This window comes from Rutilus rutilus, assembly GCF_951802725.1.
Source record: "Rutilus rutilus genome assembly, chromosome: 8".
In the NCBI taxonomy this organism is placed as follows: Eukaryota; Metazoa; Chordata; class Actinopteri; order Cypriniformes; family Leuciscidae; genus Rutilus; species Rutilus rutilus.
This window is the reverse complement of record NC_140222.1, coordinates 43,204,414-43,226,037: the sequence shown is the minus strand read 5'-3', so window position 1 is coordinate 43,226,037 and position 21,624 is coordinate 43,204,414. Positions and strand designations below refer to the sequence as shown.

Here is a 21,624-nt window from a genome sequence, read left to right as displayed (position 1 = left end):
GTGCTGGAGGAGAGGGAGCGGGCGTAGGAGGCTCTTCCCGCCGCCCAGGGGACGTAGGGTCAAAGGTAAGAGAAAGGAGGAAACTTACAAAAACTAGTACAGTGAACTAGAAGTGTATGCTTTACAAATCCATGGTGCCTCCACTACACTGTAGGTCTATCACCACAGAACACAGTTAATAACTTGCTGGTAAGTTAACACTTTACAGTTCGTTAGTTAACATTAGTTAAAGGGGTGGTATAATGCCCTTTTTACAAGATGTAAAATAAGTATTTGATGTCCCCAGAGTGTATTTCAACAGAAATATGAAGCAGCACTAATCCTCTCAACATTGATAATCTATCTATAAATTACAGAAACGTCTGTCTGTCTGTGTGTGTCTGTCTGTGTGTGTGTCTGTCTGTGTGTGTGTCTGTCTGTGTGTGTGTGTGTGTGTTATTCGCATATCTCTCGAACCGTTAGTCCGATTGATTTCAAACTCGACAGGTGTCTTGCCACGGGCACGAGTAAGTGCAGTGCCAAGTTTGACATTGTTTGGATGAGAAATGCAAAAGATATCGTTAAATATATCATTTTTAGAAGGTTGTGGTTTAAAAATAAACATTCTGACATAAACACTCAGTCAGCTACACTGTTTACTTCTGAATATTATAGTTTGGTTCCAGAACGTGATAAATCCATTTTGATTAATTTGAGTAAAAATTTGTTTTCTTTACCAAGAAAGTGGCAAGATGAAAACCCACTATTTTCTGTTTCAAACTTACATCTTTAGGTTATAATAACATAAAAAATTCAAATCCAGATTTTGATTCTCAAAGATTTATTATAAAAATGTATAAATTTTTCCCAAAACTGCAATAAATTCATGACACTTTTCTTTCATAATGCAATTAATCCATTGAATCAATATAAAAGTTATTTTTTATCATATTGAAACTGTTAGTTCACCCAAAAATTAAAATTCTGTCAGTAATTACTCACCCTCATGTTGTTCCAACCGCGTAAGACCTTCGTTCATCTTCGGAACACAAATTAAGCTATTTTTGATGAAATCTGAGCCATGTTTCACTCCTCCATAGGCTTCTATGTGACCGAAACTTGCTGGCCCAGAAAAGTTATTAAAGAGATCGTTAATATAGTCCAAGTGACTCCAGTGGCTCAATCTTAAGTATATCAAGCGACGAGAATACTTTTTGTGCGCAAAAACAAACAAAAATAACGACTTTATTCCACTATTCATTTCCTTCTCTCTCGACCTCTAGTTGGTTCGCGTAGTGTTTTTGCGCAGCGCGTCTGTGTTACACGTCACCACGTAGGCTCACTATTGGTCGACGCCGGTCATGTGTGTGTTGCGTGATGACGTGCAACACAGACGCGCAGCGCAAAAACACTACGAGGCCCAGAGAGAAGGAAATGAAAAGTGGAATAAAGTCGTTATTTTTGTTTGTTTTTGTGCACAAAAAGTATTCTCGTCGCATGATAAACTTAATGTAGTGCCACTGTAGTTACTTGGACTATTTTAACGATGTTTTAATAACTATTCTGGGCCGGTGAGTTTCGGTCACACTGGAAGCCTATGGAGGAGTCAAAATTCTGTCAGATTTCATCAAAAATATCTTAATTTGTGTTCCGAAGATGAACGAAAGACTTACATGGTTGGAACAACATGAGGGTGAGTAATTACTGACAGAATTTTCATTTTTGGGTGAACTAACCCTTTAAGCTACAGAATAGTACAGCACGCACAGCAGGAGAGACTGCGAGTGCGAGTGGACGAGACACTGCCTGCGCATGACACGTGACGTGCTTTACAGGGTTTCTGCAGGGTATGGTCAGTCAAATTTAAGACTTTTTAAGACCTTTTTAGGACCATTATGATTGAAATTTATGACCTACACGAATTACGAAAAATTCATTAAAATTCCTTTCAAAAGTTTTTTTTTTTTTTTTAATTGACTTTAATTGAAAGTAACAAGATGTATTATTTAATTGCCAAAAGACAGCTCCAACGCCTTCTTACCCAGTGTGCAATATGCTTGATACTGATTATTTGCAACGTGCTTGAGCCAACCACTAAACACACCATCTTTGAGCCATGGCTCGTTAAATGTACACTTTCCCATTGTGATAGACCGGGAGATTTCAGTTAGGGCTGGGCAATATGGCCAAAAACAATTATCACGATAATTGTTTTATATTAGTCAATATCGATAATTATCACGATAAATGTCAAATCTTTATTTCTTTCAAGTTGTAGAAACCAGAGCGTTAATTGTGGTTTTAAACTAACTTTACTCTTTATTGTCAGAAAATATAATGACAAACACTTGGTAAAACAGGTGAACATTTCACAAATCTGAGGTAGGACATTCAAACATTTGTCATTTGTCCTTAACAAAATAAATATCTTTATTGGGAAAATAATTACTTAGTTTCTGCATGTGCTAATAGGGGTCAAGTCTTGAAACAGGTTTGTGTTGCCTAACTTTGATGGCACGTATCTTCAGGAAATGTATGAAAAACAGTAGCCTAAATACATTATTAAATACTGTAAATATTCCATTAGTCCTTTAATACATTATCAGCACTAATAATATAATAAAATTCAATATGTATATCCCACATGGTGCAGTTAATATTACTAGGCTAACGTTACAGTAAATCCATGATAAATGATGGGAGATTGTAGACGGAAAAGCCTTCTGACTGTATCGTTGCGCACAGTGTTTCTCCTGTTGGTCAGCGCTGTTTCATCTGCCTTTAAACTGGTTTAAATCACTGAGACAGTGTGTTCTTCGCTGAATTCAAGCACTTCTCACTGGATCTTGTGACCGAGACCGATCAGAGTAAACGCATCATTTCTATTGAGCTCGCGCTGCGCTGCGCTGCCGTTTGGACTTGGAGCCGAGCCGGTAAATGATCCGTGTGTCGCGCGTTTCAAATGAGCGTTCCGCTTTTGGCGCATTTAACATTATGCCACCAGTGCATTTTCAGGGGGAAAAGGCAATGGTAGAACCAACGAATGAACGAGCATATCAATTTAAGACGTGGCTAAATTAAATTTATGACCTTGTATGGAAAATCCGGACGTTTTTATGACTTTTTATGGCCTAAAATTCTTCTTATTAAATTTAAGACGTTTTATGACTTTTTATGACTCCGCGGAAACCCTGGCTTTATCAAGGGCCCGACCCGGCCCGAGGACAGTTGCGGGAGTCCGGGCTCGGGCTCGGGCAGAGAATCTAAGCTCTAGCGCCCGTGCGCAAAACTGCGTACACTGTAAAAAATAATTCGTAAAAAAACGGATAATGTACTGGCAGAAAATTACCAGGACATTTTCCGTTAAATTACGAATATTACGAATATTTTCCTCTAAAACGGAATATTCACCTGTATGAATTTATTTTTTCTGCTGAACACAAAAGAAGATATTTTGAAAAATGTCGGTAACCAAACAGTGGATGGACCCCATTGACTTCCATAGTATTTTTTTTTTCCTACTATGGAAGTCAATGGGGTCCATCAACTGTTTGGTTACCGACATTTTTCAAAATATCATCTTTTGTGTTCAGCAGAAAAAAGAAATTCATACAGGTTTGAAACAACTTGAGGGTGAGTAAATGATGACAGAATTTTCATTTTTGGGCGAACTATCCCTTTAAAAATAGCTTTAGACAGTCAATAGTAGAGTGAAATGTTAGTGTTGATGCCATTTTTCTGTAAGAGAACACCATATTCCTTAAAGGGTTAGTTCACCCAAAATTTTTAATTGTCATTAATTACTTACGCTCATGTTGTTCCATACCCCACAATACTTTTTGAGGAAACCTGAGAGATTTCTGTCCCTCCATTAACATCTTACGCAACTACCAATTTCAACGTTTAGAAAGGTATACAGACATAAATGTAATCCATGTGACTCCAGTGGTTTAACCTCAAAATTATGAAGTAATTTCTACCTTTCTGGAGTTTGAAAGTGGTAGTTGCATAAGCTGTCAATAGAGGAAGAGAAAGCTCTCAGATTTCATTAAAAAGATCTTCATTTTTGTTCTGAAGATGAACTAAAGTCTTGCAGGTTTGGAACATCAGGAGGGTGAGTAATTAATTACATTATTTTCATTTCGGAGTGAACAACTTGCGTGAAAAACTATCCTTCTTCGGTATGTTCAGTTAAAGGTCCATTAAGGGATTTGACAAAAGCTTAAACTTTACATGGGTTTTCAGTGGTTCATACAGGAACTTCAGTCTTGGAGGAGTGTGTAGACGTTTGGTTTCCTTCATCTCAGCCTTTTCGACCTTCGTTCAGGATTTCTGCACAGGAAAGTTGGATATGAAGAAAAAAAATATGTTTTTAGCTACACAAGAAATTAAATGAAGGAAATTGACCTACAAAGTATCATACAGACCAGGTTGAGGTTGAAAAACAATCGTACAGTATTTTACGTATAAAATGAAAAACATTACACGATCACTTCAGAAAGCAGCTCCAAAAATAATGTTTTTCTACTGACCATATAAGCATAAAATCTTTGAAGGGGGTGTTCAGCAACCAACTTTTTCTATAAACATTTTCCCTCAGACTTTAAATTTAAATGCGTTTTGCCAATATTGAATATTCATAATGATTAAAAAAATATATGCTAGTAAAACAAAATACAAACCCATAAGGAGCATGCAGGGTGGTGCTTGGGATGCACAGTACATCAGCAAAATCCTGTCAATAGATAAGAAAACAACAGAAACACTATGAAACAAACCAACAAGGAGGGAGATGGTAAAGAATGACTAACACTAACTTTAACGTTACAGGCAGAAGTTTAACAGCAGTCATGTTAAATGTAAATTAATCTTTCATGGTCATTATTTGGGGTTTAAAGTCAAATAATATGTGTAGTGTGTGTGTATAATGTCTGTGTGTTGTCTAAAACAAAGACAAGACAATAAAAAGTCTAACGTAAACATAACATTAACGTACCTCATTTGGCAGAAAATGTTGTGTTATCCTTGATCCAGCTGTACTGCATCTTCACAGTCTCTGTTCACGTTGTATCTTCATGCCTTTTAAATCAAGCAAGTCTTAAATGGCCTTTCCTTGACGATTCATCTGGTAGCTTTAGTTTGAAGCCATTTAACTGATTTGAGGGAGAATGTTAGCGGTCTCCTATTCCTCGTTTGTAGTGTTGTGACACGCCAGTAGCACGCGCGCACACACTCCTCCTCTCTTCAGTTCGGTCGGATGGGAGAGGTTTGGTTTACGGATGACAGGATCTGTCCCACTAAACCCTGTCAGGAGCGGACATGGATCATTATTATGCTCTCTTTAAAAGATTCACTGCATCCATGAAACACTAGAAATGTGTTTCAGATAATTGTACTATCTGTTTCACTGTAACATTATTTCTCATTCAATTTGTACACGAATAGGCAATGTCAATCCTTAGAATGGGTTAGCAGATATACTATTATGATAACGCATAGGCTACTGTAGTGTTACTTCCAGCATGTCTTTCTCTGGCAGAAACAGTAAGAGTTAAGAGTAGTAAGAGTAGGCTAGTAAGAGTAACGTAGTAAGTAGTAAGAGTAGTAAGTAGTAAGAGTAGGCTAGTAAGAGTAGTAAGAGTAGTAAGTAGTAAGAGTAGGCTAGTAAGAGTAGTAGGCTAAACTAGTGTGCGTTATCAGTAACGTTACGCCCCCTTGCGACGCTTCAGGAACATCGCTACTTTTACCAATCACCAATTTAAAAAAAAAGAGAATTTGTTTACAAATAAATTAACAAACATTATTGTTTTAAGAATAATGTTTAAAGAGGTAAATAAGTCTTATTTGCTTAGCTATTCTAAACTCCATTACTTCCTTCCTGCCTCTACCACAAAGACAGCTAACGTTAGTGAAAAAAAAAAACTATACCAAAATGTATTTAAAATACATTTGTCACCAGAGATCTCATCTAATCACCACCACAACAAACAACTCTAAGATATATTAATTCTATTTGTATTTATTTAAAACAACCCAAACACACCTTTAAACATTTGGATGCTGCATTAAACAAATTCTTGAAGGGAAAAATAAATAAATAAATAAATCAACTCCACAACTCCACAACTCCAGTTCAGCTCGCCGCAGTGTCCGCCAGTAGAGGCACTCGTGCACCGTAAGTAATGATGTACATCCGAGTGAGCAAGACAGAGACAGAGGGAAGTTAGCAAATTTTGGACTGCAACGCAGCAATAGTTCCACACACAGACGCGTGTCAATCGTGTTTATTTCCTTGAGGAGCTGAAGCTTTGCTGTTGTAAATGCCTCTGAAGAGAGCTGTGATCGTGCCCGGAAACGGAGCAGGGGATGTCGAGAACTGCAACTGGTATGGATGGGCAAACAAACGAATAAACGAGGTATGATGGCTTCAACAAGAGACTGAAATCCGTTCAGCTGTTATAATGACAGTCAGGTTATATTTCAGCCCGAATATTAAACGGTGCACCACTGTTACAGATCCCAGATGTGTCGTGCGCGCTGAAAAACATGCCAGATCCTGGTAACTTAGTTCAACTCACATCACATGACTACATCACATTTCATGGGACATATATGTTTGTGGGATTATAGTAAAATATGATATGTAACCCTTCCAGTGACTGCGAGAGAGAGCATCTGGCTGCCGTTCATGGAGAAGGATCTGAGATGTGATGAAGAAACCCTCATCATCGGACACAGTTCAGGAGCCGCGGCAGCTATGAGGTACTCGACTCACCTCAGCGACTCATGTGAATCATTTGATTCGTGTTCTAAAAGATCCGATTCATCTATGAGCACAATGTTTGCCAGCAAGTTAGCCCTGTGCTTGCTTACTTAATTAACCTATCAATGTATTTATTTACACTTATTTGTTTTTACCCCTAATGATTCGAGTCAAAGCTCATTGATCATGAGCGATTCATCATTTTACCTGAATGATCAATCCCTTCAAAATGAGTTGGAGAGTAAAACACTCAGAGACACATCTGTGTGTGTGTTCATTTCTATCACTATCACTCTATAAACTACATGATGGCTTGTTTGTGGTGTGCTTCGACAGGTATGCAGAAACACACCGAGTGTTTGCCATTATTCTGGTGGGTGCGTACACATCCGATCTGGGAGATGAGAATGAACGTGAGAGCGGTGAGTTTGAACACTAATCCCTCATCATGGCATCAGTGGTCGTCAGTGTGAGTGTGTGTGTGTGTGTGTGATGATGTGCCTTCTCTTATTGCTCTCAGGATATTTCAGCCGGCCATGGGAATGGGAAAAGATAAGAACGAACGTGAAGTACATCCTTCAGTTCGGATCCACAGACGACCCGTTTCTGCCCTGGGATGAGCAACGAGAAGTGGCTGATAACCTCAAGACAGATCTATACAAGTACACAGACCGCGGACACTTCCAGAACACAGCCTTCCCAGAGCTCATCGACGCAATCAGAAAGCTCAAAGCCAAAGGCTAAACACACACACAAAGAAATTACATCCGGTGTGTATTTAAAATATACTATTGATGTGCTGTACGTCATCGCTTTATTTCTCGGGGGCCAACAAAAAAAACAAAAAAGTACTTTACAAGAAGTGAAGACGTTTTATTATTGTGGCTGAATTGGGAACAGGGTTTTCAGTACATGATGTGAATCAAGTTTTCTTTACAGAAGTATGTAGAAACCCAAACATCTGAAATAAACACCCATGTAAACCTGGACAAAACATAGCGATCGATACAAAATCATGAAAGTAATGGCACTTACAGCAGTTGTTCTCAAACACAAACAACAGTTCAATGCTGTGCAAACATTAACTCTGCTCTGCTTTGCTTATTACAATTATGCTAACATGAGGTTTTATTCCTCATATGCACAGATAAAGTCCTATATTTGGACAGAAAAGAGTACAGTTCTGGTTCTGATCAGTTATAGCACCATTTGTTAAAAGTCAAAATAAATATTTGATTAAAATACACACCATGTTGTTGAGGAATGGTATGTCGTCTTATTTTAATAGTGGACTGAAATAAAGCATTACTTTTTCCTCAATCCAGTAACAATGACTTCTTGTAAACAACTATATTCTATAAAGTTCACCCAAAATAAAACTGTTTATTTTACTCATCCACATGTTCTTAACGTGTCTTCCTGCGAACATAGTTTTATTCTTCCCGTCATGCAAAGCAACTGCACAGCTTCAGAAGACTTTGTATGGTACTTACTTTTTTTTTTAGCTCAAAATGCAAAACTGTGTGTGTGTGTGTGTGTGTGTGTGTGTGTTCCACAGGGTTTGAAACGACATGGGTGAGTAAATGGCAACAAAAAGAGGTATCTCTCATAAAACTGCTGTCGTGAGAATCATATATTGATTATTCTATAAACCTGAGACTGGAAGTAAAGTGCGTTTATCGAAACCAAACCATCATGTAAACCAGCCAAACTGCTCACAAATAAACCTTTCCCTTGTTATCGTCAGAGACACGCAACTATACGTGTTCAGAAGAGCAGTTCTCTATCAGAAACATTTCTTCAAGCAGCGAGTGTGAAGCTCCCAGTGTCCAGGGCCTCTGTGTGTGAGAACTATAAGGTCTTCTTCTTCCTCCTGGCTTTAGAGTAGCCTCTCCCGAACCATCCTCCCTGGAGCGCGGGGCCTTGGCCTTGAGCCTGCGCGTCATGCGAGTCGTCCTCCACAGCAGCAGGGGGCGCTATCTCCTCACGAGAGTGGCTCTCCTGCTCATGTGGACCCAGCGCTTTAGCCAAGCTGAAGATGGGGTCTTGTGATCTGAGATTTATCAAAACAGCAGCTTTAGATGAACATATATGTCTGTAATACATCGGTCATTAGTTATCATTAATAAAAAGCTTTCCTGTAGCTTTAAAGCATGGCACTAGCATTGCCAAGGTCATGTGTTCGATTCGCAGGGATGGCGAGACCTGATCAAATGTAAACCTTGAATCCAATGCATGTCGCTCTGGATTAAAGGGTCTGCCGAATGCAGAAGTAAAAGAGGCCATGTTATATTATGAATATCAACTGCCTTGGTCCTCTGGTCCTGTTCGCTCACATTTGACTGAAAATATTAGCATTTTGGTTTCTTAGAATTTTGGAAATTGCTTGGAAACGAACGTGAGATGAATTTCCTCCAGTGGAGGCGTGTGGTACTGCACCAACACAATCTCACCAAACGCTCGTTTACCGAGACAGCAACCCTTATGGAACGGCTTTAGATTTACGGCTTTGATTTTCCTGCAGTTTTGGAAAATAAATATGTAACATATAAAACTTAAAAAATAGTAATTTTGTACATTTTTTCACAATAAACAAACGTCTATGTCATGTTTTAGTTTCACAATAATCTCTTCTGTAAAAAGAGACCAAACGTTAATAAAGATTTATAATAGTTTCAGATGGAAATTTCATTTTATGTTCAAAAAGTGCATATAAAAAGACTTTCTGAAGTTCTCATAATAAAGGACTATAAAACAAGAAAGCAGATATTGAGGATATTCACAGTCTAGCGTGGCTTCTCTCACTTTATTGCGTAACTAAAGGTCGGATTAGTTATTTCATTAGGAATCCACCAATCAGGAATGGCTGAATGATGTCCACACACAGATTTGGCCTCTCCTTGTTTTGACAGTGGCATTGCTGCACTATTGCTGCACAGATAATCATTTTTAACTGGGTTTACGTGTTGCAGTGACTGATCTCGCCACATTAAAGAGGATCAAAACCACACTGACTCTTCGAATTTCATTATAGAGTTCACAGAATTTGAAAGCACAGACATTATATCATATCAAATGTAACTAAACAAAAAACATGACTGGATTGTAGGTCATCGACTGAAAGCAGGATAGACTAAAAGATCTCATTCCATCAGAATGAAGATGAATTAAATGGAAATATCGGTATGGTCTAGCATCCACAGCTGACTCTGGGTGTAGCGCATCTACGACAGTCAAAACGTGCCATTAGAGGAGCGCTAATGAAATGTCACCGCTCCAGGGGCCTCATTTATAACCGTTGCGTACGCACAAAACAGGCCCTGAGAGAGGCTTACGCCACTTCCGACGCATAAGTTGTGATTTATAAAAACAAACTTGACGGGAACATTTGCGCACCTGCACGCAAACTGTGACCCATGCGTACGAACGCTTTGGAGATGGAGCAGTTTGGCGACACCGATGGTGAAGTGTCTTTTTGGTCACTTTTAGACAGAAAATCTAAAGACATATACAGAAAGATAATACAAAATATAATTTCTCTCACCAAGCCTATCACTTGAAGCAAATATCCATCCCTTCTTAAATGTCCACGCCAGCGAGCGTGTTGGGCCGTTTAGTGAAACTGACGCAAATAACAGTTTAAATAAATAAAATAATGATTTAAACTATGTTTTACTTCCGATATAAACATTTAGATTAAATATGCCATTCAAATTAATGGAGTTAAGCACTTAAACATGAAATCATTACTGAGAAGTTACAAAAAAATGTTTATAGCCTATTCAGTCAATAGAAATATTTGTTGTGGATGCAATGCTTCTGAACACTTTTCCTGTGGCGTGCTGTGCTTTAATGTTTTAACCACAGAGATAATTGCTTATCATGATAATACCAGATTGTCTGAGAAAATAGTTTCGTGCAAATATCTGTTTCCATTAAAAATATAAATCAATTAAAAATACACTTCGGCCAGTGGAAAAGATTGAGAAAAACTTTCTCTGAAATGTATTTTACACTATTTGATTTATGTATTCAAAAACAAGGCAAGATATAGGCAACTACTTGATTTTTATTAATGTAATGTGTCTTGTACCGTTAAACGTTATCACGTGGATGAATAATCATATGCAAATGATATGCAGATGAGGATCTGCATAGTAAAACTAAGCTCCATATATGGTTATTTCGGGGTGGAGACGCATGTACGCACAATCTTCCGCTGACTGGGATTTATAAAGTGAATTCTGCGCAGGTTCTGGCGTACGAACGGTTTTATAAGTCTGAATATTTTTTTGCGTACACCATTTTTGGCTTTCGGGCGCACGTACACTTTTAGTAAGGATCCTACGCACAGTTTTATAAATGAGACCCCAGGGCCGGTTTCACAAAGATAGACTTTGACTATGGCTTAGATATAGTAGATAGACATCTAAATCAGACCGTTGCACAAAGCACTGAAGACTCTTGACTATCTTAAGTAGGACTACACTGCAATGCATTCTGGGTAAAATAAGACACTTTTCAAAACAAAAAAAACATGACGGATCGAGTAAGCGCATTCAACCGCTCGGTGCAGTTTACCCCAGCGGAGAATATGTGTCTGTTGGAGGAGTGTAACAGTTACAAGGACATTTTACTTGGGGAATTTAGCGGAGAATGTAGTAACAAGAAGAAATGTTTACATTATGAGCCATTTTCCCTTTTCTTTTGGCTGTTTGTAATGTAACTGATTGTTACTGCTGGTTGCCAAGGTAACAGAGTCTTAGACCTAAGTTAGCCTGGGGGTAAGGGGTCTAAATTAAGTCAGTCTTTATTTTTGTGAAACAGTCTAACTTGCATTAGCCTAGTCTATGAGCACATTATAGACTCGTCTAACACTATAGACCGGTCTAAAGTAGCTTTGTGAAACCGGCTCCCGGTCAATGCTCTCGGCCCTGCAAAACAGGTTCAGCCACATGTTTTCGGCTGGTGATGTTTCAGTGCATGTTTTACCAGTTAGTGGGTCTCACCTGTTGTAAACGGGGACTTCCAAACCCAGCTCCTGCATGAGAAGAGCCATCACTGCATCACACTTCCCATGGATCTTCAGAGTGGCCAAGTTATCCTTCGGTGTCCACTGAAATAAAGGAGGAGAGCACCCCACGCTGTTAAAGCATGTCGACTGAGGTTACGAGCAGCTGTGTGGAGGAAGGTGTACCTGGAGATTCACGATGTACAGCTTGGGTCTTCTGTTGGCCGGCCTGTTCATGCACCACAAGCAGGAGTACTTCTTCAGCACCTGACGGACACACACACACACCACACAAGCAGCAATCACTCCATCAAATCAAACACTGATGATAAAACAAATGCATTTTGACAAATGTCGCGACTACATGATAACATCTGTTACCGCTTACAGTGGATATAAAACAGCTGGTTAGGGTGTAAAAACTGAAACAAAGATGATCAGACTTTATCACAGCACTCAGTCTGAGTGGACAGGAGGACTCTTCTTTGCTCAGAGCCTCCAGATGTGTATGATAGCGAGAGCATCTCCTCTTCAGGCCCTCACACACTCTCTACAGGATCAGTTCTGGCCTCAGGCGGAGCTGGTCAACATTCATCTTTAGTGGATTGAGATGTTCTGGATCGTTGTGAAGCTGAAAGGTGAAGGTTCTGGTTCTTGAAGCACTAAAGCCCGAGTCCCAGCTGAAGAAAAGCAGCCTGAAGCGTGATGATGCTCCTCCACAGATCTGCTGTTCTTCTACTTATGAGCCAAACATACCTTTCACAGATTTGGACAAAATATCTCATCAGACCATAACACATTTTTACACATGGTTTTGGGAGACTGGATATATGTTTTTCCTAAGTTTACCCTTTTTTTTTTTTTTTTAGTCAGAAAGGTTTGCGTCTTCCCACAGGCCCCATAGCCCAGACAGATGGAGAATATGGGGGATATCTGTCCTGAAGCAATCAGCCGACCAGTTTTCTCATCAATTTTGGAGGGACGCCCTGTTCTTCATAAAGTCTGTGTTCTTGATAATGTCACTTGTTGATGACTGTCTTCACTGTGTATGTCTAAAGTCTTGTGAATTTTTTTGTGGTCCTGACCTTTCAGCGATATCTTTCAGCGATGCGATAACTCTTTGGTTTCATTTACACTGGCACAAAAAGTCCGATTTTTTTATCGGAATTTGTTGCACATGTGTAAACCAAGCGGCAACCTTCCCATCTCTCTCTTGAATCCAACACTGAAGTGACTTAAACTGCAGTTCATCGACTGGCCACTAGAGACAGGCTGCAAAAGAGAGTCAATCCCATAAACCCCCGTGTTAAAATCCCCAACTTTACAGCAGAAAAAAACGTTTACCGCCGGGTACAAAAAGTGGTTTTGGTCTATATAGCAAATTTTGCCATTCATGACGACTGTGAGGATGGTGATTTTTTTTTATATAACTCATCCGTTTAAATTACACTCACCTAAAAGATTATTAGGAAAACACCATACTAATACTGTGTTTGACCCTCTTTCGCCTTCAGAACTGCCTTAATTCTACGTGGCATTGATTCAACAAGGTGCTGAAAGCATTCTTTAGAAATGTTGGCCCATATTGATAGGATAGCATCTTGCAGTTGATGGAGATTTGTGGGATGCACATCCAGGGCACGAAGCTCCCGTTCCACCACATCCCAAAGATGCTCTATTGGGTTGAGATCTGGTGACTGTGGGGGCCATTTTAGTACAGTGAACTCATTGTCATGTTCAAGAAACCAATTTGAAATGATTCGAGCTTTGTGACATGGGCCCTCATTTATCATTCTTGCGTAGAAACGGGCGTATATATTGGCGTAAGATCATGCTTACACTCCTCTCATCGCCTGATTTATGAAGCTGTGCGTACCTTTGAAATCCAGGTGTACGCAATACCTCCCCTTGATAAATGCCGCGGCTGAAAACGAGCGTCATTAGAATAACACGCCCCTATATATTCAAGTCTCCGCTCCCCCCACGCCCTCATTTTACGCCATGGACACACGGAAGACGGCAAAGAAGAGAAACTTCTTTGAGAAAGAGAAAGCGAAACCAGGGAAGTGGAAAGAAACAAAATTGATTTCTAGATTTTTATTATTAATGACGCTTATTGATATTTAGAAGAAGAATGTCGTTATTATTATTATTTGTATTATTATTATTATTATTATTTAAAAGAAGAAGAATGTCATTTTTATTATTTTGTCAGTCTGAATTATTTTTTTGGTCATTGAAAACCTTTCATTACTAAACCCAGTCCGTGCACATCTGCCGGGCCTAACCATCGTTTTAAAGAATATACAACGGAGCGCGTCGAGTGTAAACGCCTCGTCCGTTTGGGGAGGTGCGCGCGCAGTCTGCGGAGACTCGCGCTGCGGAGCCAGGCGAAAGTATACAAGGCTTGAAACGTCAGGTAAAGCGCACAGGCTCGCAACTTAAGGAATACATATGCCTACAATTCAAATGCTTTGGTAAAGTCACACAATTTAAACATTGAAGTCCATGTTGCACAAAAATAAACACTGAAGTTTATAATTACTATGTTGGTGTTTTTTTACAGTGGGTCATAATATATCATATCTTTTAGTTTGTCAGTGCGTTTTGTGGTGTTAGGAATTGTTTTTCTGCGCATTACCGCACTCAAAACGTGCGTACACCACCTCCTGAGCTGGCGTAGGTTTTTAGCGTGCCGTACGCCAACGTCCATATTGATAAATCTCAAACTCACCGTGGTTTTGGGTGTACGCCAGGTGTACGCTGGAAATTTGGTGTACGCACTTTTGATAAATGAGGGCCATGGTGCATTATCCTGCTGGAAGTAGCCATCAGAGGATGGGTACATGGTGGTCATAAAGGGATGGACATGGTCAGAAACAATGCTCAGGTAGGCCATGGCATTTAAACGATGCCCAATTGGCACTAAGGGGCCTAAAGTGTGCCAAGAAAACATCCCCCACACCATTACACCACCACCACCAGCCTGCACAGTGGTAACAAGGCATGATGGATCCATGTTCTCATTCTGTTTACGCCAAATTCTGACTCTACCATCTGAATGTCTCAACAGCAATCGAGACTCATCAGACCAGGCAACATTTTTCCAGTCTTCAACTGTCCAATTTTGGTGAGCTCGTGCAAAATGTAGCCTCTTTTTCCTATTTGTAGTGGAGATGAGTGGTACCCGGTGGGGTCTTCTGGTGTTGTAGCCCATCCGCCTCAAGGTTGTGCGTGTTGTGGCTTCACAAATGCTTTGCTGCATACCTCGGTTGTAACGAGTGGTTATTTCAGTCAAAGTTGCTCTTCTATCAGCTTGAATCAGTCGGCCCATTCTCCTCTGACCTCTCGCATCAACAAGGCATTTTCGCCCACAGGACTGCCGCATACTGGATGTTTTTCCCTTTCCACACCATTCTTTGTAAACGCTAGAAATGGTTGTGCGTGAAAATCCCAGTAACTGAGCAGATTGTGAAATACTCAGACCGGCCCGTCAGGCACCAACAACCATGCCACGCTCAAAATTGCTTAAATCACCTTTCTTTCCCATTCTGACATTCAGTTTGGAGTTCAGGAGATTGTCTTGACCAGGACCACACCCCTAAATGCATTGAAGCAACTGCCATGTGATTGGATGATTAGATAATTGCATTAATGAGAAATTGAACAGGTGTTCCTAATAATCCTTTAGGTGAGTGTATATTAAGTCTTAAAGCTCTGCATAATTAAAGGCGTGGCCACTTGAGTGACATGTGGATTTCCGCTGATGTCACTACTAGCCGTTTGTCTGCTGTCTGTTAGCGGCACGTCACCTCAGCTAATCCGCCGCTTTGCACATTTTCGTTTATCCAGGAGTGACGCTGCCAAGATGGCGACGGCCGGCTCCGCCCACTTTGGGCTTCAAAAATGCCCTTCAGAAACACGCGTCCATTGTTTTATACTGTCTATGGTGTAAACCTGCGCAAGATCCAATTTTTCCACATCCATTCTGAGCCACTTCCAAATGTAGGTTTAAATCAGATATAGGAGTCGATATCTGGACCAATGACTGAACGCGTATATATACAAGTCCTCTTGAGATTCCAAGCCACCACAAGGCGAGGGCGACACGTTTGCCCACAAAGATTGCCATTTAATGTCGTATTATGAACATTAACAAATGTTTTAAAATGATTTATCTTTGTTTCATTTTTTACATCACAAAAAAAAAAGCCATTTTAACAGATGATTTATATCCAGTGTAGGCTAAAATAACACAAGGAAACATTATCAAGCAATGCCTCCAAACAATGTCATGTTTAATCCGTGTGCAGCCTAACACCGTGTGCTAACCAGACGCGCAATAACAGGTGTCTTTCCATGTTCATCAGAGTTGAACTGATGAAGGTCAGACACTGGTTAGGGCCCTGTGTGAGGTCAGACACGCGCTGGCTGCACCGGTTGAGCTGCACCTTGAGACTGGAGCCGAGGCAGAGGATGAGGTCGGCCCGCTCCGCCGCCTGCGCCGCGCCGCTCCAGTTCAGCGGCTGCTCCAGGGTCCCGCGCTCCCCGAAGTGCACGATGGTGTCCCTCAGCTCCCCCCCGCAGTGCGGACACCGGCGGCCCGTGCCGTGCCTGTGCAGAGCCGTGCGCTCCGTCACGTCAAACACACGGATCAGCTCTCGCGCCGGAGAGCAGGAGGAGCACACCTGCGGGACACAGGGAGGACAGGAAATACACAAACAAGTCTCATATTACAGGAACGGATTGTAAATTACATTTTTCTAAACTCTAAAACAGTTTGGAGATTTTGAGATCTTTATTCTACCCCGACATATGTGACCCTGGACCACAAAACCAGTCACAAGGGTCCATTTTCTGAAATTGAGATTTATACATAGTCATCGTTCCATTGATGTGTGGTTTGATAGGATAGAATATTTGGCTGAGATACAGCTATTGAACATCTGGAATCTGACGGTGCAAAAAAGTCGAAACATTGAGAAAATCTCCTTTAAAGTTGTGCATTTATGTTCGCGATTGTCCTGCATTCACTCACAAATAATTTTTTGTTGATATATTCACGGTAGGAAACTTACAAAATATCTTCACGGAACATAATTTTTACTACAAATTTTTGAATAGGAAAAAAATATATATATCTTTTGTATTACAAGTTTTTAGAATATTTATGTTTAAATATGCAAATTAGGTATTCTCATTAAATATGTGCTAATTTGCATATATTTCCAGAAGAGAAATCTGACCATTGGATAAAGCCAGATTCAAGAGTCAGAGTCAAAGGTTTTTACAGAGGGGATTTTGGATATCTCGTTTTATCACTCTGACAAAACTCAACAGCCATAACAAATCCATTATCGCCCCGTTTTTAGGTATAAAATGTTGTATAAATCAGAAGCTGAATGATATTTGAACAAACCCCTCTGTAAAAACCTTAAGAAAATAGATAGGACTACACCTGGGAAGTTTGGTGTGTGTGTAAGTGCTGCTGAAGTGGAGGTTTCTGGCTCAGAGTATGAGGAAAACCCATTTTGAGAAAACGGCCTTCAAAGATTTGTATTGTAAAAATTCATACTTTTTTTTTTTTAGTCGAAACAACTATTTACAGACGCAATATCTTATCAAATCATTAGCAACAACAATACAAACCACATCAAAACTTATAACACAGCATTTATGGCCTTCAACTGAACAGAACCCCAGTCAAACACACACACAAACACAATAACGTTGTCAGAAATTGACATCAGCCAATGAGATTTCGCTTGTACTTTCTCGATTGGTTGCTGAAGTCTGAAAGAAGACATGATATTGAAGACAAATAGCCCAAAATCTCAAAATTAACCAGAAAAATTAAATTAAATAATAAAAAATAAAAAAAATCAATCATTTTGACCCATACAATGTATTGCTGGCTATTGCCACAACTATACCCGTGCGACATGTGACTGGTTTTGCGATCCAGGGTCACACACGGTCTCAGTTTATGAGTGATGAAGCGTTGGAGACGTCACTGACCTCAATGAACATGTTCCCGTGGAGCTCAGAGAGAGCGTGTCTGGGTAAGCCGCTGCGCAGGTGAAGCCCGTCACAGTTCTGCGACACCACGTGCTGAACCTGCACACACACACACACTCTCAAGTCTATCTGTACAGCGCTTGTCAGAACACACACGCTTTCCAAGCAGCTTCAAAAGAAAATCATGATGTTAATGTTTATATCATCTTCATGTCACATTTAGAGCTGGGCAATAATGTGTTTATATGTTAAGTAGTTGAGATTTGCTATAGAGTATATATAAGCCAACATGAGTGTGTCAGTGTATTCTGCTCATCACGCACCATCTTCTCTTTGTGTAGCAGCCAGATGCACATGTGTGTGAGGGTGGGCTCAGCTCGACTCAGATCTGATGTTCTGCGGGGACACACACACACACACACACAGATGTTAACATGTGCCATGGTTTAGAGATGGAGGGCAGTGAGAGTGTGTGTTCACCTGACGGAGCGGCCCTTCTGCAGCTGAGTCCACACCCCGTTCGGCCCGCGGTAGTCTGGGATGGAGGCGGCCTGAGGAACACACCAGAAGACTCACACTGATAACCAGGACACAACACACACAGATATATCCTATACGATTCATGCAGAGCCGAGGAGTATTCGGGTGTTTGGGGGAATCAGCCCAACATTTGACAAAACATCAATGCGTCAACACTTTTTTCTCCCATGAACTCAACCGTTCCCCACACCTGACGCAGGGATATCACTGTCGGCTGGGGTTTCATCAAGACATTGATCAAGTCATAATACATCTTTAGTCCCCAAGACAAAGGCAACTCTGGCAAGGAAACATAACCATCTGATGGAGAATAATGGGGAAAAAATTAAATGACGGAGAACCCAGACTAGAGCAGTTTTCCTCTGGATATACAGCTAAAATATGTCATTAATTACACTGCTATTATACCATGGTCTGGGTGAATACTCGATTCTGATTGGCTGCAGGGTGTCCATTAAAAAGTGATAGAGGACACCTAGTAAATAAACCGTCAGGCGTAACCAGGGAAACCAAGTTATTGTTTGTAAAAACTTTAGATTTCGATTGTAAAACTAATTCAAATATAAACTAATGTTTTAAAAATGTGTTATTTGGCAAAAATGTGTTATTTGGCAAGTGACCATGGTATAAGCGGGTTAATGTCCGCGCGTCGGACGGTTCACGCCTCGCCGTCGTCCATTAATACCTGACAATGGACACCTCGAAGGGCATTAACCCTTACATAATTAATAGCTTTTTAACCATATACACACTCACCTAAAGGATTATTAGGAACACCTGTTCAATTTCTCATTAATGCAATTATCTAATCAACCAATCACATGGCAGTTGCTTCAGTATTTCACAATCTGCTCAGTTACTGGGATTTTCACGCACAACCATTTCTAGGGTTTACAAAGAATGGTGTGAAAAGGGAAAAACATCCAGTATGCGGCAGTCCTGTGGGCGAAAATGCCTTGTTGATGCTAGAGGTCAGAGGAGAATGGGCCGACTGATTCAAGCTGATAGAAGAGCAACTTTGACTGAAATAACCACTCTGACCATTCTGACCGTGTCCATCCCTTTATGACCACCATGTACCCATCCTCTGATGGCTACTTCCAGCAGGATAATGCACCAATGTCACAAAGCTCGAATCATTTCAAATTGGTTTCTTGAACATGACAATGAGTTCACTGTACTAAAATGGCCCCCACAGTCACCAGATCTCAACCCAATAGAGCATCTTTGGGATGTGGTGGAACGGGAGCTTCGTGCCCTGGATGTGCATCCCACAAATCTCCATCAACTGCAAGATGCTATCCTATCAATATGGGCCAACATTTCTAAAGAATGCTTTCAGCACCTTGTTGAATCAATGCCACGTAGAATTAAGGCAGTTCTGAAGGCGAAAGGGAGTCAAACACAGTATTAGTATGGTGTTCCTAATAATCCTTTAGGTGAGTGTATATATATATATATATATATATATGACTGAACTGTAAGATTAAGGTACGATTATCACAACTTGTTAGTAAGGGAATGTTAGGAAATCATTTAAAAGTTGCTTTTTATATTTATAAATAAAACTTATCCCAAAAAAAATCACTCCGAAACGAAAGGAATATTTGAGATGTGTGCACAGGGTCCTGTCAAAATCATGTTTCCGCATATATGGGATCACAAACTCCTAATAATAACTCAACCATTTCAAGGAATGTGACTTACTTTAGTACTTTTAAATGACTGTACTGTGCGTATTTATAGTTTTACACTCAGTGAAACAGTGGAGCGTCAGCAGTGAACTGTAATCGTTCTGCTCTGGGTTATCTATTCTCCGCTACACTTGTGTTCACACGAGGCGCTCTTCTAATACTCTCATTTACGCTAGAGAACATGGATCCTCAGGTTTCTTCTTCTGTGTTTACAGCAAACGCAAAACACAAAGACGTTCTCACGCAAACTCAGTCATGCTAATGTAGTGAGTGGAGACAGGCGTACAGTGCTGATTCCTGCGCCGGTGTACACCACCACGTGTGTGGCCTGCCGGAGCGCCTCCGCCAGCTGCTTCACCTTACTCTTCAGGCTCTCCGCCTCGTCAAACACCTGCAGCACACACACACACAATCATGAGGTGACACATCCTAATCAGGCTGAGGTGCTGTACAGTGTGTGTGTGTGAGTGAATGAGGAGTGTTTGGAGACTGAGGTGAGCTGTACAGTGTGTGTGTGTGTGAGTGAATGAGGACTGTTTGGAGACTGAGGTGAGCTGTACAGTGTGTGTGTGTGTGTGTGAGTGGATGAACTGTATAGTGTGTGTGTGAGCTGTACCTCCTCTAGTTTGCTCTGGAGGAGGCGTCTCCGGCTCTGTCTCCGGCTCAGCTCCTGGACCGTCTCCTGATGATCCTGTAGAAGCCTTCGCTCCTCCTGCGTCTGCTCTCCAGCACTCTTCTTCAGGATCCGAGAGATCTGCGCACACACACACACACACACACACACACACACACCTCTTATCTGATGCTTTACATGGATTCAGCTGTTCTGAGACCAACTCAAAGGCCAGGTCCACAAAAAGGGGTTTGTTTTCCTGCAACTGGTCACAGTGCTTTCACAGACACATCTACAGTAACTGTTACTACGGTAACGGCATGAATAACATGAGATCTCCTTAACTTCAAAATCTTGCTTTCATTTTGATTATTTTTCGTGGCACCAAACCATCAGTTTGGTCGAAACTACGATGTTTGTGGGGGTGTTAACTGAACATTAGCTAGTTCTACATGTGTTCTGCTGAATAACGCTACATATCAGATTGTACTATCACATATATTTGTATTATTTTAAAGGGTAGGGGAAGTTATGGGCGTTAATAAAGCCTCAGACAACATGAATGTGACGCTGGTAGCAGTTTCGCCGGCTGTATTAGTGTTTCGAGGCGCTAGCGCTAGCGCTCATGTGAATGAGATGGATAAGATGATGTCTGGAGTTCATACCGTCTTGACTGTGTGTCGCTGTTTCTCTCGCTGGATGATCTTCTCCTTCTCTCGCTCTTTCCTCTCTTCTCGCGCTGAGCCAGCGCTGTTTGTGTGCGCGTCCATGCTGGACATCGCCGTTCGTCTCCGCTTGCGTCGCTATCGCGAGATAAAACGGGACTTCCGTTTGTAGTGGAAAAAGTAAATTTAATCATTTTAATTAATATATTTGAATTACTTTATTTATTTTAATCAATTTAATCAAGTTTAACAAAACTAGATTTTTTAGCTGGGTGGCTCTCAGCTTAAGTAGCCGAAAAAGTCATCTAAAAGGTGACACACACACACACACACACAACAAC

At 40.7% G+C, this 21,624-nt stretch overlaps 2 protein-coding genes and 1 long non-coding RNA gene across 3 annotated transcripts; 1 reads left to right on the top strand and 2 right to left on the bottom strand.

Annotated features, from left to right (window-relative positions):
• Positions 1-4,186: 4,186 nt before the first annotated feature.
• Positions 4,187-5,115, bottom strand: LOC311295440. The gene is made up of 3 exons (XR_014628334.1): positions 4,976-5,115; positions 4,662-4,714; positions 4,187-4,311 (listed from the first exon to the last, which is right to left on the bottom strand). It is a non-coding gene; the product is annotated as an uncharacterized lncRNA (long non-coding RNA).
• Positions 5,116-6,137: 1,022 nt separating this feature from the next.
• Positions 6,138-8,139, top strand: rbbp9 (retinoblastoma binding protein 9). Its single transcript, XM_084416814.1, has 5 exons — positions 6,138-6,395; positions 6,496-6,538; positions 6,636-6,741; positions 7,079-7,164; positions 7,263-8,139. The coding sequence occupies exons 1-5, from the start codon at positions 6,300-6,302 to the stop codon at positions 7,484-7,486; spliced, it is 555 nt and encodes a 184-aa protein (XP_084272940.1). The 5' UTR covers positions 6,138-6,299; the 3' UTR covers positions 7,487-8,139.
• sirt7 (sirtuin 7) lies at positions 7,592-21,428 on the bottom strand. Its single transcript, XM_084416813.1, has 10 exons — positions 21,284-21,428; positions 20,622-20,759; positions 20,292-20,396; positions 18,252-18,322; positions 18,095-18,167; positions 17,772-17,870; positions 16,205-16,441; positions 11,940-12,020; positions 11,752-11,858; positions 7,592-8,795 (listed from the first exon to the last, which is right to left on the bottom strand). The coding sequence occupies exons 1-10, from the start codon at positions 21,395-21,397 to the stop codon at positions 8,594-8,596; spliced, it is 1,227 nt and encodes a 408-aa protein (XP_084272939.1). The 5' UTR covers positions 21,398-21,428; the 3' UTR covers positions 7,592-8,593.
• Between the last annotated feature and the right edge of the window lie 196 nt (positions 21,429-21,624).

Bases quoted from the DNA above. Each gene is read 5' to 3' on its own strand.
- rbbp9 (XM_084416814.1), top strand. From the start codon at position 6,300: ATGCCTCTGAAGAGAGCTGTGATCGTGCCCGGAAACGGAGCAGGGGAT. The intron at 6,539-6,635 runs GTAACTTAGTTC...TAACCCTTCCAG, and splicing joins GAAAAACATGCCAGATCCTG to TGACTGCGAGAGAGAGCATC. The intron at 7,165-7,262 runs GTGAGTTTGAAC...TATTGCTCTCAG, and splicing joins TGAGAATGAACGTGAGAGCG to GATATTTCAGCCGGCCATGG.
- sirt7 (XM_084416813.1), bottom strand. From the start codon at position 21,397: ATGTCCAGCATGGACGCGCACACAAACAGCGCTGGCTCAGCGCGAGAA. The intron at 12,021-16,204 runs GTGCAGCTCAAC...TGTGTCCGTCAG, and splicing joins GCCTCGGCTCCAGTCTCAAG to GTGCTGAAGAAGTACTCCTG. The intron at 8,796-11,751 runs GTGAGACCCACT...GATAAATCTCAG, and splicing joins GAAGTCCCCGTTTACAACAG to ATCACAAGACCCCATCTTCA.